This window comes from Channa argus, chromosome 5 (genome assembly GCF_033026475.1).
Source record: "Channa argus isolate prfri chromosome 5, Channa argus male v1.0, whole genome shotgun sequence".
Classification (NCBI taxonomy): Eukaryota; Metazoa; Chordata; class Actinopteri; order Anabantiformes; family Channidae; genus Channa; species Channa argus.
Genome location: NC_090201.1, coordinates 20,679,729 through 20,695,833, shown reverse-complemented (window position 1 = coordinate 20,695,833; position 16,105 = coordinate 20,679,729). Strand labels below are relative to the sequence as shown.

General features: G+C 38.8%; 1 protein-coding gene across 1 annotated transcript in view; it reads right to left on the bottom strand.

Moving 5' to 3' along the window:
- Positions 1 to 14,381, bottom strand: part of asic1b (acid-sensing (proton-gated) ion channel 1b) — a 144,081-nt gene extending 129,700 nt beyond the window's left edge. The window contains exons 1-2 of the mRNA XM_067505001.1: positions 12,834 to 14,381; positions 3,843 to 4,038 (exon numbers count right to left, since the gene is read on the bottom strand). Of these exons, the coding sequence (XP_067361102.1) occupies positions 3,843 to 4,038; positions 12,834 to 13,192 (555 nt within the window). The 5' untranslated portion in view covers positions 13,193 to 14,381. The remainder of the gene's footprint in view (positions 1 to 3,842; positions 4,039 to 12,833) is intronic.
- Positions 14,382 to 16,105: the final 1,724 nt, after the last annotated feature.

Genomic DNA, 16,105 nt, shown 5'->3' with positions numbered 1-16,105 from the left:
TTGATGACAATACTGGACTCTGTCATGGACATACCGTACGTCTAATTTTAAAATGGATGAGTTTGAACCTGAAAACAGTGTGAAATTACATGGTAAAAGGTTTCCAAGAGCATTCATCTGTCAGGAGATTAGATAGTATTACATGACTGAATCCTCCTGTCTCATCTGAGACAACCTGCATTAAGTGTTATCGCTGCAGTCTGACTGTTTTATTTCCCATCATTATCAGAGCACTGATAAAATGATTTCATGCAAATGGGACACCCTGATGCTACAAGTAGGTAAAATAATTTGTTTCTGGATATCTTCTAAAGCCAGGGAGCTGCTAGCAAGCCAAGCCGCCACAGCCAGGGGTAAACAAGCAAAGCCGATCACACTGTTAATGTCATTTTTACTGCTTCCACATAGTGACATTTGGGGACAGAGGAAGGTGGGGTGTTCAATGTACTTTTTAAATTTAAACTTTAAAACAGCATTTAAAAAAAAAAATAGACTGAAGATTCTTTCCACACCATTAGTGTTCTTTGCTGAGTTGTTCCTTCAAGGTTCACAATTGTACTAATACAGTAGTGCCCTGTGCAGTACCATCTGCCAAAGCACAACTAAATACAGTAAATGTGGACACATCAGCACATTACAGGAGCCACACCATGTGGGCTGTGTTGCATCCCACTGCTGTACTACATGGTTTTACAGGATACAGGGAGAAAACCCCTCAGAGCATGAAATATTCTACCTTAAAGGACCACCGAAGGACACAGGCAGTAGGAGTGGGACATGGATGTGGGGGATGGCTGGGTTACAAGCCTTGTTTTGCCTTTTTTAAACACATCCTCTGCTTTAAGAAAAGTTATTTAGTAAACTATTGCACTGGTCTGGAAGAGTAGTTTCAGCTGATGCAGTCTGGCAATGTAATTCTTCCTTCCTTCATATGCATATTTCTACATTGTATGCTGATATAAATAAAGGTGGGAGGTGGGGGTTTTTTTGTAGTTTAATTTACATTTCAAAATACATACATTTATATTAGTACTATAATGCTATAGTTACTTCTCTGCTGAAACGAACCCAAAATAAATACAAATTTCTTTGACTTAAGTCAATAATTTCTGAACCTTTATAAGAATCTCTTTGCTTACTTTAGAGGTGACAGCAACAACAAAAGAAGCACATCACAAAATGGCATGAAGTGGAGCCGCACTGAGCTAATTTAAAAGCAAAACAGCGTCTACTAATTAATGTACCAAAGATGGAGATATTCAGTGATACAGTACACGACAAATAGACTTATTATGAGAAATTTGTATAACTGCATTATAATCACAATTATGATATAATTCTCAAGAAACATGTAGCCTATCAATGCAGTGCAATCATCACTCATCACCTGCTCTGGATAGGTGCTCTCACTGGATTAGCTCCCTCTCCCCATCAGTTGCAATGTAACACACTTTGTCCTTTCCGTGTCTCGTTCTTTTATGGTGTATCTTATGATTGACTTTTGCTTACACAATAGATGTTCTCTATAGTACAAATGAGATCAAAATGAGAAAGATTCTAATTTCCAGTTGAAATTCATTTACATCTTTGAAAGTGCTTGAAAATGTATTCGTCAGAAAAACGTAATGGAAGCGAAGCAATGGAAACGTATGATGAAAGTTGTACAAAATTCTAAATTTAAGGCGGGTTGACTGATTCAGAATGTGAACTCATGCATTGAACAACGAGTAAGAAAACATTCCAACTTAAAAGTTGCTTGTAGTTAGCAACACAGTTTCTCTGTTGATGAGCATAATCCCTGCATTGCAACTTTTCATCAGAAGGATTTTTAATGCTGCGTCATTTGTTTTGCACAAGTAAGTAAAGTGTCTTTCAAAACACAAAGGACTTGCATTCAGTCACCTTCACTCTCCTCTGTGAATGTTTGTTTTGATACACTGTGACATCTGCGTCATGTGGAAGAGAGAAGAAAAAAAATCTAAGTCAAAGAGAAGACTTTAAAGCAAAGTTTTATGAGATGAAACGTTTAGTGAGATGCAAGTGCAAGATAGGATTGATATCTTAAAGCTTTTAGGATTTAAGTGCATAGGAAGCTGCAGAAGATTTCTCTCATCAACAGTTTTTTGAATACTAGGAGTGAGGTTGCTCAGAGTTCAGTTTTGTAGTTTGTTCCACCATTGTGGGACCAATGACCTAAAGAGTTTTGCTTGAGATCTTTCACTGTGTATTGAAGGGAGACCAGACTTCTTTCCTTGGTGGAGCGCAGTTGGCAGGAGGGAATGTAGATCTGGATGAGGGAGTTTAGGTACACTAAGTTAAGCTGACCACTCTGTAGGCAAAAGTTAGAGATTTGAACTTGATGTGTTAAATATAAAAATATCACAAAGCCCTATCATTTGAATTTTCTATTATGATTCTTATGGAGTCCTGCGTTCCGTCTCCGCATTCTCTTTCTAAAGTGAAGCCAGACTTTTGACTGTGTATTGCTGCCACACCATGGTGTAGGCTGTAACATTATCCAACTTGCTAACTTCTATCTAATAAAATGAACATGCTGCTTGTTAAGTCAACAGGTCCTCCTGGACGACAGATGTGTACGTGCTTGCAGAGGTTTGAAAGGCATTAGCAGAACCAAAGTTCAGTTTTTGTTAGGGGTAACCGGGAATTGGCATTACTTTAATTTGGAACTTAATCCTAATGATAAAGTCTGTCCCCTTTGTCTTTGCTCTCTGTGCCTGTGTGGCTGAGGGTGGGACTTAGTTTTCCCAAACAAACAAACAAACAAACAAACAAACACACACACACACACACACACACACACAAATGCGCACTCATACATTCACACACACACACACACACACACACACACACACACACACACACACACACACCAGGAGGAGGACAGACGGAGCCAAGCTGATGTAGATGCCCAGGTAGACAACAGTGATGCTGTTCTCTGTACATGCAGTATAAGCTAGAGCAATAAAAGAACACGAACACATCTCGTAAGAACACAAGCTGCACGTTCACACATCATATCTTAAAACGGAACGCATTCTAGCGGACTCAGAGATACCAGCTTCCCCACTCTCACCAGTCCCTCGCTCTGCCAGTGGGACCTGTTCAGCAGTGAATCACATCAGAGAGGAGACCATGGAATCAGGATCTGGTACCAAAGTAAATGTAGCATATTGAAATTGTTTTTAATGATCCCATTACGTAATCTAATTGAGTTTATCACCTACAGAATAAGGCCAACCATGCAGTCAGTTTCAGGACTATAGACAGATCTTCCACACTTCATAGCAACAACATAATTACACTGCAACTGTAACATACATCCACTGTATCTATATATGCACTTTTAGTATAAAACAGCAGTAAAACAGCATGCACCAAGGCATGAACAATAAAGGAACATATCTAAGGCTTTTTAGGATGATCCACCTCTCTAAATTGCTAAATGTACAGTGTATTAATAGTGTTATTATTTTTACAGCTACTGCAACACTAAAATGTCCCTTCCCAAAAGTATCTGTCTATCTATGTATAACTGGTATTTTGACTTTCATTAGAATGTCATGACAATGTAGAGAAACTAATGACAACCACAACTACACTGTAAGTCAGATCAGTGCAGCTTTATCTGATGAATCTGTATACTGTACAACAGTTGCAAAGGTCACACGGCTTCCAGGCAATAACTGGATGTCTGTAATTATTTGATTATTACTATTTGAGATAATAGACCCCGTACTGCAAACATGCTCATCTGACCCTGGTCTTGGTAGGTGTCAGCTGGCCACGTAGAGGGCATTTAACTATTGAAATGCTTAACTTACCACTTTGAAATTCTCAGAGCTGCATTCCGTGCCTCGGTAGGAGCAGGAAAGCAGCATTTCCTTGAGGTCATGGCCTGTTCGTTCGTAGAACTCACGCATGTTGAATGGGCGAGGTTTATACTTGTCAAAGTCTGCCTTCTCCTTCAGGATCTGCAGGACATTTTCCTCTACCAGATGTGGGTCTCGGATCTCATACCTGAAAAGAAAGGTTCTGGACTTAGCTTATCACAAACATGATGAAGCACATTTATAGAACAATGTGCTTTCAAATGTTTTTTTCGTCATCAGACAGACACTAAGAGCAACATAAAAACATTTCTCTTAGTGCATTCTGAAAGTAATGAACTTTTTATTTTTAACAAACACCACCCCACATGCTCAGATATAGCATCTCCTTGTACTGCGGCTGGTTAAAATTTAAGGTTGGAATTACGAAGACACCTTTCAGTGAGGACAAAATTTCTAAGGGTCTTGGTTTTCTGAGTGAAGAAATATTGCTCCTAGTGGAGCCAAGGGTCTGGCTGATTTGTATTTTAATAGATCTGGTTAACAATGGAGGTCTATGGCAAAGATAAACAAGCTAAAACAAGCTGCTGGCTGACAATTAACTGAATATGAATAGAGAAGATTCAATGCTGGTTTTAGCTCTTGTCTGCCGAGTAGGGAGAATAGGATTAATTTTGAAAATGATGGAAATTATCCTTTAAAACCCCTCCTTGTCTTATCCCTTTATCTTCCTAATTAACCAAACATAACAACCCTAATTATATGATCACAAAGATCATGTTTTTTTGTAATAGTGGTTCTATTATATGTTTTCTGAAAAAAAAAGATCACAAAACATCTTTTCAAACTTTTCTTCCAGTATGAATCATGAATGAATTATTGGTCAGATATGAACAACAAACAGAGTAGACATCAAAAAGTCACACAAATTTTAACTGAGTTCCTAAAGGTCCTTTTCGAACATAGTCATTTTCGAAACACAAAATGTGAAACTACCCATGAAAGAGCAAATCATTGACATGTGTTCAAAGAATTTCCATAGACAGCAGAGCAAGGCATAACCTTAGCCTCACCTCAGTTTCATATTCAAATGTGCATTAAAAGAGTTTGGCAGGCAAAAACACATTTTTGGCAAGACAATAGGGATTTACATGTAAATAATTAACAAAGAATCAGAAAAATTGGCACATTCACTCTAACTGAATGAAATGTAAGTATGTGCACATGAGCTTTCCAAGCTCTGCAGTTGTCAAGCCCTCACAATGTTATCCACATGTTGTCTGCAACTGGCAGCCTAGCTATAGCTTGCCAGCCGCCACAAATAGCGCTGAGTGGGACAAAATGGCTCATTATTTAAAAGATGGAAGTATTTCTTTTTCACACAATCATGTTAATCATTCTGCCAGATAATAAGGATTAACTGTGGTAGCTGAGCATTTTCACATAGTAAGCATAACAATGTTTATAATACAGTGCACAGACTATTTAGCATTTAAATCAGAGCAGAACACTTCACATAGCATCTGCAGCAATTTTTACAAAACATAATCAGGTGTATCATGTTGAAAAGCCAAAAGGTTCCCTTGTTTTTTTCCCACACAGCACAAAAAAAACAAAGTATGAAAGTATGATTAATCTGTGTGTATTAACACGCACAAAACTTAAACTCAACTACAATGGACATAAAATAATTTATCCCGTGTCTATGCTTGACAACAAGTACCAGCCTTCAGCACCTGCTCACAGTCATTTACAGATATAAATTAACCTCAATTAACTATTGTGACCCTGCTCAGAGAAAGGACAGCCCATCAACGACCCCTGCTGAGTGATGGGCCACCAGTGGTACAAGCATCCAAATTATGGAGTGCTAAGATTAAGCACTACTTACAGGAATAGGACACACAGAGCCTATCAGAGAGAATAGCACTATAGAGGACTGTGTAATGTTTTGTAGAATTGCCTTAAAAAACAAGACACTGTTTCCTGCCATTTCTTGCAATTTAAAGCGGTGCAAAATAGGAAGATCCACATTTTGATCCGAAGTCCTGAATTTGTGTTTACTGTGAGAGAGCATTAGCCATCTTATAACAGGCTTCATGTATTGTGTTATTTCAGGATGGAGTTGGAGAAAGCAGAATATGAAAACCATAAGAACCAGACAGGAAAATCTGTAAGTGGCTTTGTGGATACTGACAGCAGTGTTATTTATCATAAATATGGGAAGTATTTTAAACTGTAATTGAAGGTAACACTTTATGGATATTCTTAATTCCACAAGGTCAGGTTTTGTCTGTGCTCATGAACACAATGTCCCTTGGTAATGGGGATAACGGAAGATGATCTATGAATTTAAAAAAAATCAAGAATTTGATTATTTCTTTTGGGAGAACTTTCTTAAAATTCAATTTTCCAACCAAATTACACAAAATATAAAATGTTCCACTGAAGCTACAGTGTTGTTAAGCTGCTACAAACAGAATGAAATAAAATATTCACCGTCTGAGACACTATGTGCTGTAATTTGAAATGAGGGCTGTTTCCCTCTACTGTGCTCATAACACTAAAAAGAGATGAGAATCCCTCATGCTTCATGTTGAATGAAGTTAATGGTGCTGTGACAGAGAAGTCTGGGACTATAGTTATGACCAAAAGTTGAATATACTGACACACAACATTGCTATCTAATTGAACACTGGAACAACAAGATCAAGTTGCACCTATGTGCTTACAGAATATAATCCACCAGTCCATTACTATGACAATGTACCTGGGAAACAGCTGTATTGTAGTAGTGTGTAACATATGTGCCACTGTGTTTCTCCACAAATACAAGGCAAACATTTCAAATCATGATGCTGTAATTTCAATTTTCATTAGCAATAGCAGCAGCTGTCTTTTTATTTACAGTGTCTTCAATTTAAAAAAATGCAAAAAAAAAAAAAAAAGTCATGTTGCATAGGCAGCATTGAAATGGCACAACAGACTCGTGCCAACAAACTCTACAATGCAGAGGACCACTTTGTTCATAAATTATATATTATATATAACCTAAGAAAGATTATTCATAATTTGCTACTTTGTCCTCAACACATCTGGCTATTGTTGAAAAAATATCAGGGCAAATTAGGGTTATGTAGGGTTACATTATTACATTTGATCCTACTTTCTCTTTTAACGGCACAAAATCTCAAATGGAAGTGCTCCTTCATACTTGTCTGATCTCCTTAAACCTTATTCTATGTCATGCCCTTCACTCACTGTGCAGGTCTCCTGTCTGTCCCCAGGTTTAAAAAGAAGTCAGCTGGCTACAAGGCTCTTTCCTGCTCCTCAGGCAGTCTGACTCAATAGAGGCTTTCAAATCCAAACTTTAAACTCATTTATATGCCTTAGGCTGAAATTAGTGCTGTACTTGCAGATGTTTTACCTGCTACCATTTTCTAGCTGGTGTGTTGGTTTTGGGTTCAGCATTTAATTAACTGGTAAGAATGAGACAAGTTTACTATATGTAACTGAAAATCACTGATTCTTTTAACTGTTAGATTTTCTTCTTCTAAGCAAATGAGCATCCAGGCTGTTTTCCTTTCCACACACTTGCTCTGTGTCCTTTTTAGGTATGATGGAGAGGAGTTTGTGTGTTACAGGCAATATCTGGGGATGGCACCTGAGAGTTGCTTATCACCTCACTGATTATAGTTTTGTTTATTACTTCCTGTTGTTCTTCTTTTCTTTTCTCTCTCTGCACATCTCATTCACCCTAACTGGTAGAGGCAGACAGCCATCATGTTTTTTTTTTTTTTTAGAGGTTTCCTCCATTAAGGGGGAGGTTTTCTTCTTCACTGTCACCTATTTCATGCCTAAGGGGATTTATTGGGTTTCTCTAAAATTCTGTAAGGTTTTGACCTTACATTGTAAAGTGTGTTGAGATGACTCTTGTGATTTGGTGCCATATAAATACATTTGAATTAAAAGAAATAAACTTGAAATTAGTAGGAAATTGGAGCATGGAGAGAAAAACCCATACAAGCACAAACTCCACTCAGAAAAACCCCAGCTGGCTGGCACTTCTAACTATGAGGTGGGATAGCTAACTACTTACTTTCTAGGTTGTTTAAATACACGTAAGAAACCTGGCCAGGGAAATTCCACATATAATAAGTAATCTGGTTTCTCCTCCACCTCAGACTGACATTGGAAGCCTGTTCACAGATTTTAACTGTATAGTGACAAAAAAAAAAATGCTTCCTTCTTACTTTTCTTTTTTGTGTGTGTGTTCGTGTCACAGCAGAATGACAGCGAATAGGGTCACATGCAGCTGATCCACAACGAACAGTTCTGAATTTTAAAATTCTTTTTATCTTTTCTGTTATTTTGTTATTTGTTTACATGTAAAATCCTAATCAGGGAAGCAAATTATCTTTATGCTATATGCACTATATACACTGCATTACTTGCTTAGTTGTAGCAATGTTTAAATGAATCTCCCTGAAAAGGAAGGGCTGGGTGGAGGAATGTGGATTGACCTTGAGCCCTATCCTGGTTTTTGCTTAAGCTGAATACTGTAGCTTCAAACGATATAACTATTGGGCTATTCCCATATTGTTTTTAATATAACAATAATAATAACAGCAACATTTTTTACATATTGTTACTAATGTTGTTTTTCCTGTTTCACCAACTTCTATTTAAATTGACTAAGCGCATCAAATATACAGGGAGTTGAGCATAATTTAATAAGAAAGATAATGTGTAGGACCCTGAAAAACACAGGTCAAATTACATCGGCCAATTACTGGCTATAAAAGTTGTAACTTTGAAAAAAATTATCACAGGTCAAAAATGCTTCAGTTCTTTCACCAATGTGGGGACTAGATCAGTTCACTGTCATGCTTTATTCTAATAAGAAAATACAGCCTGTTGTGGTATATTCTGAACTTAATTGAATTGTATCCTGAGCCAGTGTCTTATAAGCAACACAAAGCTGCCAGGAGAGCACTTAAGACGCTGTGCTCCGATCCACAAGTCAAGAGGCTTTAGTTGAAGCGCATACAATCACAATAATATGGTTAGATCTTTAATATTGCCCTGCCACTGCTCCCTAAAGCAATCACAACAAACTCACTGCGTTGGGGCGGGGGAGCCTAAATTGGATTATGGGCCACGAGCACTTTAATTTTCTTGTGGGGACTAAAATGAATCAAGCATCTGCATCACTTCGCCACCTCAAGAGGAGTGAGTAAATATAAGCAACCGCTGTTTATTTCACCGCTGTGAACTTTGACTTTGGTCACAAAACTGTATGCTCTCAGGTCACGCCAACAGTTATAAATAATTAATAATAATAATAATAATCTTCATCCAGCAGTTAATACTCCCATTGTATTAAGCTGATGTTATTACCTCAGGCTGTGTCACGCAACAATGAGCACATCTCAATATAATCTCAGGTAATTATCTAATTAGTGCTAATAGAACTCAAACACTAATGAGGATCACATTGTTTGTAAAGTGTCCTTGAAAATTATCACTGAATAGGAAAATGGTGTTGGAATGGCTCCTGATAACAGTTTTGGCAAGTCTTGATCATGCTCTAAAATCAAATAAGGGACAGAGGTAACGTGAACGAAACATACATCTCTATTGTACAGAGGACAAAACAGAAACAAAGTGAAGAAGCAAAAATGAAATTTAACACCTGGCTATAATGGCTCACATTTGATATCTTAAAAACCTCACCTAAACACCAAATTGTCTACTTATGTCTCTCTCCAGCAGTAATAATCTCTCTAGTGAACAATCACAATATAAATGCAAATGAACTCACATTTTAAAAATCAGCTTCAGTCGCATCTCCTTGATTTTGTAATTTTCACATGATGATCTGGCCCCCACATGTCCTCTCCAAAGCACTTTTTACACCAGTCAAATCCTGATTAGGTCCTGTGATCTTGCAGAGACTGATAATGTGTTCAGAGAGTCAGGCATTAGACTTTGTGGTGAATTTAGAGCATGTTTCCAAGCTCGGGAAACATGCAGAAGTCTTGCTTCTCTGACTTTTATGAGCTGATCCAACATTTTGTGACAGCACAGCACATTAGCAACAGCTTTTCTAAAATGACCTTTCATTTGCTAATTATCATATAATTGCTTCTGTGAAATAATACAAATAAAACAGAGCGATTTGTTTATAAGCTTCTGCACAACCAAGTGTGACTTCAACCTGCATAAACACAATGAGAATTTGATTGATTTTTCTTTTTTTCCTTTTTGCCAGAGTGAAGTAAGTTGGGGTAGTTCTGCTATAATCTTCACAGCATCTACGACAGCCTGGCATCACCTCAGGAATAGATATTGCCTGGTGCTTCCTCCTGAGACAGTGATGGACACAGACTCATAGCAACATGACACTTTGTTTTTCCTCTGCCGTTTTCTAACAAAACCCACAGCATGTCGCTTGATATCAAGAAGTTTACCATCCAAAATGTTTTCCACCCAATCAATGTTTAATTTAACAGGAATGTCTGGAGGAAACCCTTAGAACTTTTTATCTAAAAGTTAGAGTCAACCTGTTCTCAATGGTTTTGTTTATCCTCTTAAGTCCTTATCACACACTACCTTTCCCACCCCTGTGAGACTGTCAGAGAGCAATACCTCCTAACAAAACTGTCCTTGTCATCTTTATGAAAACATCACTTACTGTACCAAACTCTGAGTGGGCTAAAAGCAAGGGGATGTTTCCCCCAAGGCCAAATGGAATAGAGGGGACAAGAAAACACGTTTGAGAGAGATGAGAGTGTGTTAATCAGCGGAACAACTCTGTAGCTTAACAAACAGCACTAATTACACAGGGATAAAGACTTGTTCATCACACAGCTTACGAGACACAAGTTAATTGCCTGTGCTTGTAGTTCCCTCCTTCCATCTAAAGTCAACTAGTTACAAAGTCACTTGGAGCAAGTGCCACTGCTTTCATTTTTCAGCTTACTTGTTCATTTACTCTGTGCTTTTGCCCTTATTATCCAGATGCATCTCACTGCTTCCATGAAATCGTGCTGAACCTGTGCTAAGAAAATCAACAAAGTGGAACCCTATATTGATATTGTAATAGTTTCCCATTATGGCTGATGGTAGAAACACAGAGAAACTAATCCACGTAAGACACAGGCACACTGGTTGAAATCTATAACATACATAGCACTAGTACAGCTGCATCGAACCACAGAATGTATTAACTTCCTGTAAGATTACAGCCTGTAATATAGAATCATATACAGAGGTTACAAGGCAACAATATTCACTAGAAATTGGATTTATGTGATTCTAGCATGTACCACAAAGGATTCTGCAAATGTTACTTGGGCTGCAGATCTGTGTGGATCAATATGCTAAAAATAGACTGAGTAACCAAATGTGTGCAAGATGGTATTTAGATATGTTTAGAAGAGACTTTAATATTGCAGAGGTAAGCCCAGCCATTGTCTATTTGCATAAGTGCATGTTACAAAGTAGAGGATGATCATCTGTATTGTACAGGTAAATGTGATGAGATTAAGCCAAATAGTGAGAAGGAAAATGAAGAAATCTAAATTCAAAAGTTTTAACATTGAAAAGTGAGCCTGTCATGGCTGCAGAAAGACTGAATGATCAAAGCAGAGCAGAAAGCAACAAGTGTACAGGGAATGGCAGCTGTGAATCACACACACAGTTCTCCCCACACTTCCTCAGCAGGGGATTTAAAGATCTTCTCATTTACTTATCCAATGCTGATATTCATATCACATGAACTGTAAAATGATAAGAGAAAAAAAACTCCACCTGCAGAATTTTCTCCTTTATCATTTGATATTGACCACTTAGGAACAGCCCATCCATTATCTGTTAATGTTAAATCCCGATTTGAGATTTAAAAAAAGTTGCATTAAATGTTTCAATCAAGCACCGGATAAGCATGTTTTAACAAATTGATTATGTGAACGTAATTCATGTTGTCACACAGGGTTTCATACATACAGCATCTTGCAGTGTGGATTTCAGCTGACGTGTTCTGTAATGTCACTAGATTATTTAATACCAAGTACAACACTAAGCCTTTTCCCTGCTTTCACAAAAGATACCTTAAATATTTTTCCTCAGGCTAAAGTCAGTCCAAGTTCATATTCACAAAGGCTCTGTATGTTCTATCCATGTTGCACATTGTCCAGTGGCTTTCCGAGGAGGCAGGTGAAAAGCACTGCTTCACACATCCATATGACATATGATTTCACCTGAAACAATTCAGCTATTAAAGTCTCAGACTAAGGTTCTACTTCCACTATATATATATATATATATATATATATATATATATATATATATATATGGAGAGAGAGAGAGAGAGAGAGAGAGAGAAAGAGAAAGAGAGAGAATGTGTGAGTGTCTGTGAGTGTATATATGTGTGTGTGGGTGTGGGTGTGTGTCTATTTCCCAAAAGTTCACAAGTACCATCTACATGTAAACTCGAATGGAAACAGAAGATGTGATTTAGTCAATGTGCTTACGGATTTAGTGATTTAATAGTCCTTGATTTGTTTGATTGGATAGCTCCAGTACAGTGTCAAAGTAAACAATATACTGCTTCAGCCAAATGATTCAATCATCAACCATATCTCATACTGTGCAGTGGACACACTCAAAGCCTGAATCACCATATACTAAATCCTCATAGATGGATTTCCCTGAGGCAAATCGCATCATCTAAGCAGCCAGTTGGAGGCCCTGTGCTGAATACTGGTTTGTTTTAACCTACATGATAGAAAAAAATGATTGTAGTAGGTGATGTGGGTTGCTGACTGGGAGGAAATCAAAGAGATTTCTGCAATAAAAGTACTTTTGGCAGACTTGCCTCTCACCTTATGCATACAACACGTAGACCTGTTGTAGTCCTAAACCTACAGGTAAAGGCACAGGTAAAGTATATAGATACGGGGCACACAGACACATACACACCTGCCGTTGAGCAAGGCAAGAAGCTCCCCAGCATGGTACAGGTCGTTGCGCGTCACCTGGCTGAAGCGGAAGGAGTTCAGGTTGCAGAAGGTGACTGCAGGGAACGCCATCATAGAAGCCGCTACCTCGTCCAGCTTGGTGACATGTGGGTACTGGAAGTACAGCTGCACCCGGTCGACACACACCATCACCAGCACACTTACGGAGCCCAGGAAGAACAAAATCCACAGGCTGCGCCTGATATACATGCGCTCATAAGTGAACATGTGCGAAATGCCATGCAGCGTGGATCTGGTGGCAAAAACTTCAATAGGAGCCGGCTTGTACTCCATGTCCTCCGAGTCTGCTTTGAGATCCATTATGTCCCCGGGATAAGTTCTGATGAATGAAGGATAGCGGATTGCAAAAGAAGCAAAGTGACTTTAGAGAGGAGTAGAGATGGTTTATTAATGGGAGGGAGATTGGTGTCTGCAAGTTCACGCCCTTCTACGCATGTGTTTCTCATGCAGCTAGTGAGAGATGTTGCGTCGACGTCAGCCGGCAAAATAGCCAGACATTCACAGCATTTTAGCCAAGATATTCTCGGAATACCTCGTCCTTACACGAACACATGGAGAAAGTGCAGCTAGGCAAAGCGCGCGTTGTACCTCAGCTGTGTTCACAGTTCCATAATAAATAGCCCAGTGTGGAGCGCGCATGGACAGATGCCAACGCTGCCCTCACTTCTGTAATGTTACCGAGTTGATGTTCGGCTTCCACGCTCGTAAAAAATAAAAAATGTGCACACACACGAGAGGACTGCAAAAATGGGGCTTTGAAGGAGAAAACTGTCGAATCGCCTCGGCGAGAAACACAAGGAAATCTGATTTCGAAAATCTAAGCGGTGCTGTGTTTTCTCAGTGTGAAAAGCAGAGAGTGGACTGACTACATGGATTTCCCGGCTCTTCATATGCAATCCCAACACGTGCTGATCGATCCGAATCCACCGAATTCTCGCCTGTTAGCGTTTTCAAAAGCAGTCGTTGGGATGTCCAAGGTTTTTCCCAACCGGGATAAACAGCTGCATCACTGAGGAGCTTGCTCCGTCATATAGCTGCCTCGGTGCGCCTCTGCTCTCTCGTATCCATTCCCTCCTCCGAGCTGCATCCACAACAATGCAGGGATACTTACACTGGTGCTATTTGGATTCTCACTAGTTTATCCTTGAATAGCAGGGTCTGCGAGATAAAATATGCACCTATCCAAAAAAAAAAAAAAAAAAAAAACCAAAGAAGAAGAAAAAACAAAACAATTCCTGCCCGAAATTTTCAGCGCTGTGAATCCAAAGGAAAGCCAACTCGGAGGCGGTCGCGGTTTGCCCGGATCAATTAAATTCGCCCCAAACAGGAGAGAGCGAGGATAGGACGGCATGTGTTTTACACCGGGTGACGAAGTCCAACGTCGGTGACACTAAAGCAATACCTATACTTTACCCCGGAGCGAGCTAAAGTAGTGATCCTACAATAAGCAGGACCCCCAATTTTCATTGAATCTTATCCCCGCTCGGTCTTATGAGCTAAGGCTAATGCTAGCTTAACTAATGACCAAAGTAGCTACCATTAACCTTTACTTTATACTGGTAAAAGTTTATTTCCTTTTATAAAGCGACCTGGTGGCAAAACCTTAACTTTTAAAATCAGTAAACAGTATTAAGTTGGATTTGGGGGTAATTTGCTCCTAATTCCAACCATTAGCTAAGACGCAACTTAAAGGCTAGGGACGTCCCAAAAGTTGGCTAAGGTATGGAGGCCCTGAAGGGCAAAACAAAGGAGTTTTTGGGCCTCTGTCTTTAGTTTCTGTTCATGGGAGCTCACCCCAGGTCAATGCTTTCTTTCTCACGTTACCTTCACTTGTTTCAGAATTTTTAGGCAAGACTATTTTTACATGTTACATCTGTATGATATAATGTATGTTTTTACATTTAATTGACAAAGCTGCTTTTGCTTTTATGAGTGACTTAGCGTCCCAGCATTCTTTAATTTTATTTGTTATTTTAAAGCACTTGTCTAAAGCAAGAGATAAATCCTTTAGTATTTGTTTTGCTAATCAGAAGACCTGGTTTAGAATAATTGTTTACGTGTCTATGTGTGTGTGTTTCTGGGCTTAGCACATTACATTTTATTTTATTAATTTGTCTTAAGTGCTGGTGGTGAAGCAGGGAACACAGTTATGAGCGTGTTCCTATGCAAGTTTCAAGTGCAAATGTGGTTTCCAGATACATCTGATAGCTCAACACACCACACTCTCTAGGGCTGAATTCTAAAGAGTAAAGTCAGCACGGTAGCAAGATAATTCTCAAAGGGGCAGGAGTGAAAATTAATGGGGTATTATCCACTATAAAGAGTTATTTTCATTTTAGTCCTAACACCATAGTTCCTCAGCTAACCATACAGGGACTCCTGAGGGAACCACTCGGTCAACTTGAAGAGAAACTCTCGCATTAGGCTACAGAAAAAGATAATTGAAACATTGTATTAAAGCCCTGTAAGTGTTTTTTTTTTTTTTTTATGTATACTAAATTCACTTGACATAAAACCAAATGAGTGTTTACAAGCTTTTACTGGTTTGGATTCATTAGCTGCCAAACAACCATCCATACCTGCTACTGACACACATTTCTGCAGAAGTGCACTTATAATATAAACATGAGTGTGTGGGTTTAAGCATACATTTATTTTGTAAGTAAAAACAAAACACAGATACATGCACACAACTGCACTCATGTCGTATACTCACATGCACATGCATAAACGTAAGCAATCATGTGTGTATACATGAATTCACTGTATACTGTGTTTCATATAGATATAGACACAGTTTGTACACAGGATAACACGAATCCCTGAAGAAATCTATTTTCTCCCCTGACCAATTCTCTGTAGTTGACTGAATGTAACATCCAAATATGTCAGAGTGAGTGAGTAAGCCAAACACAGGCAATAAGGCAGATGTGTCGCAAGACTGCCAGTGCCAAATCTGTCATAGAAACCGTATTGCCATGAGGCGAGAGGAGCTCACCCATGAAATTGTTCATAATGCGTCCATAATTGCCATTTGCCATAGTATTGACTTTGACAATGTGGCAGTCATCTATAAAGTCTGCGCCCTATATTGATCAACAGTGCTGGAAAGATGAGCCATGCTCTCTTCCAGTAAGGAGACGTGGATTCTTGCTAAACACTGTGCAGCAGTGACATATGTGGGTTTGATATCACCGTATATATATTAAATTA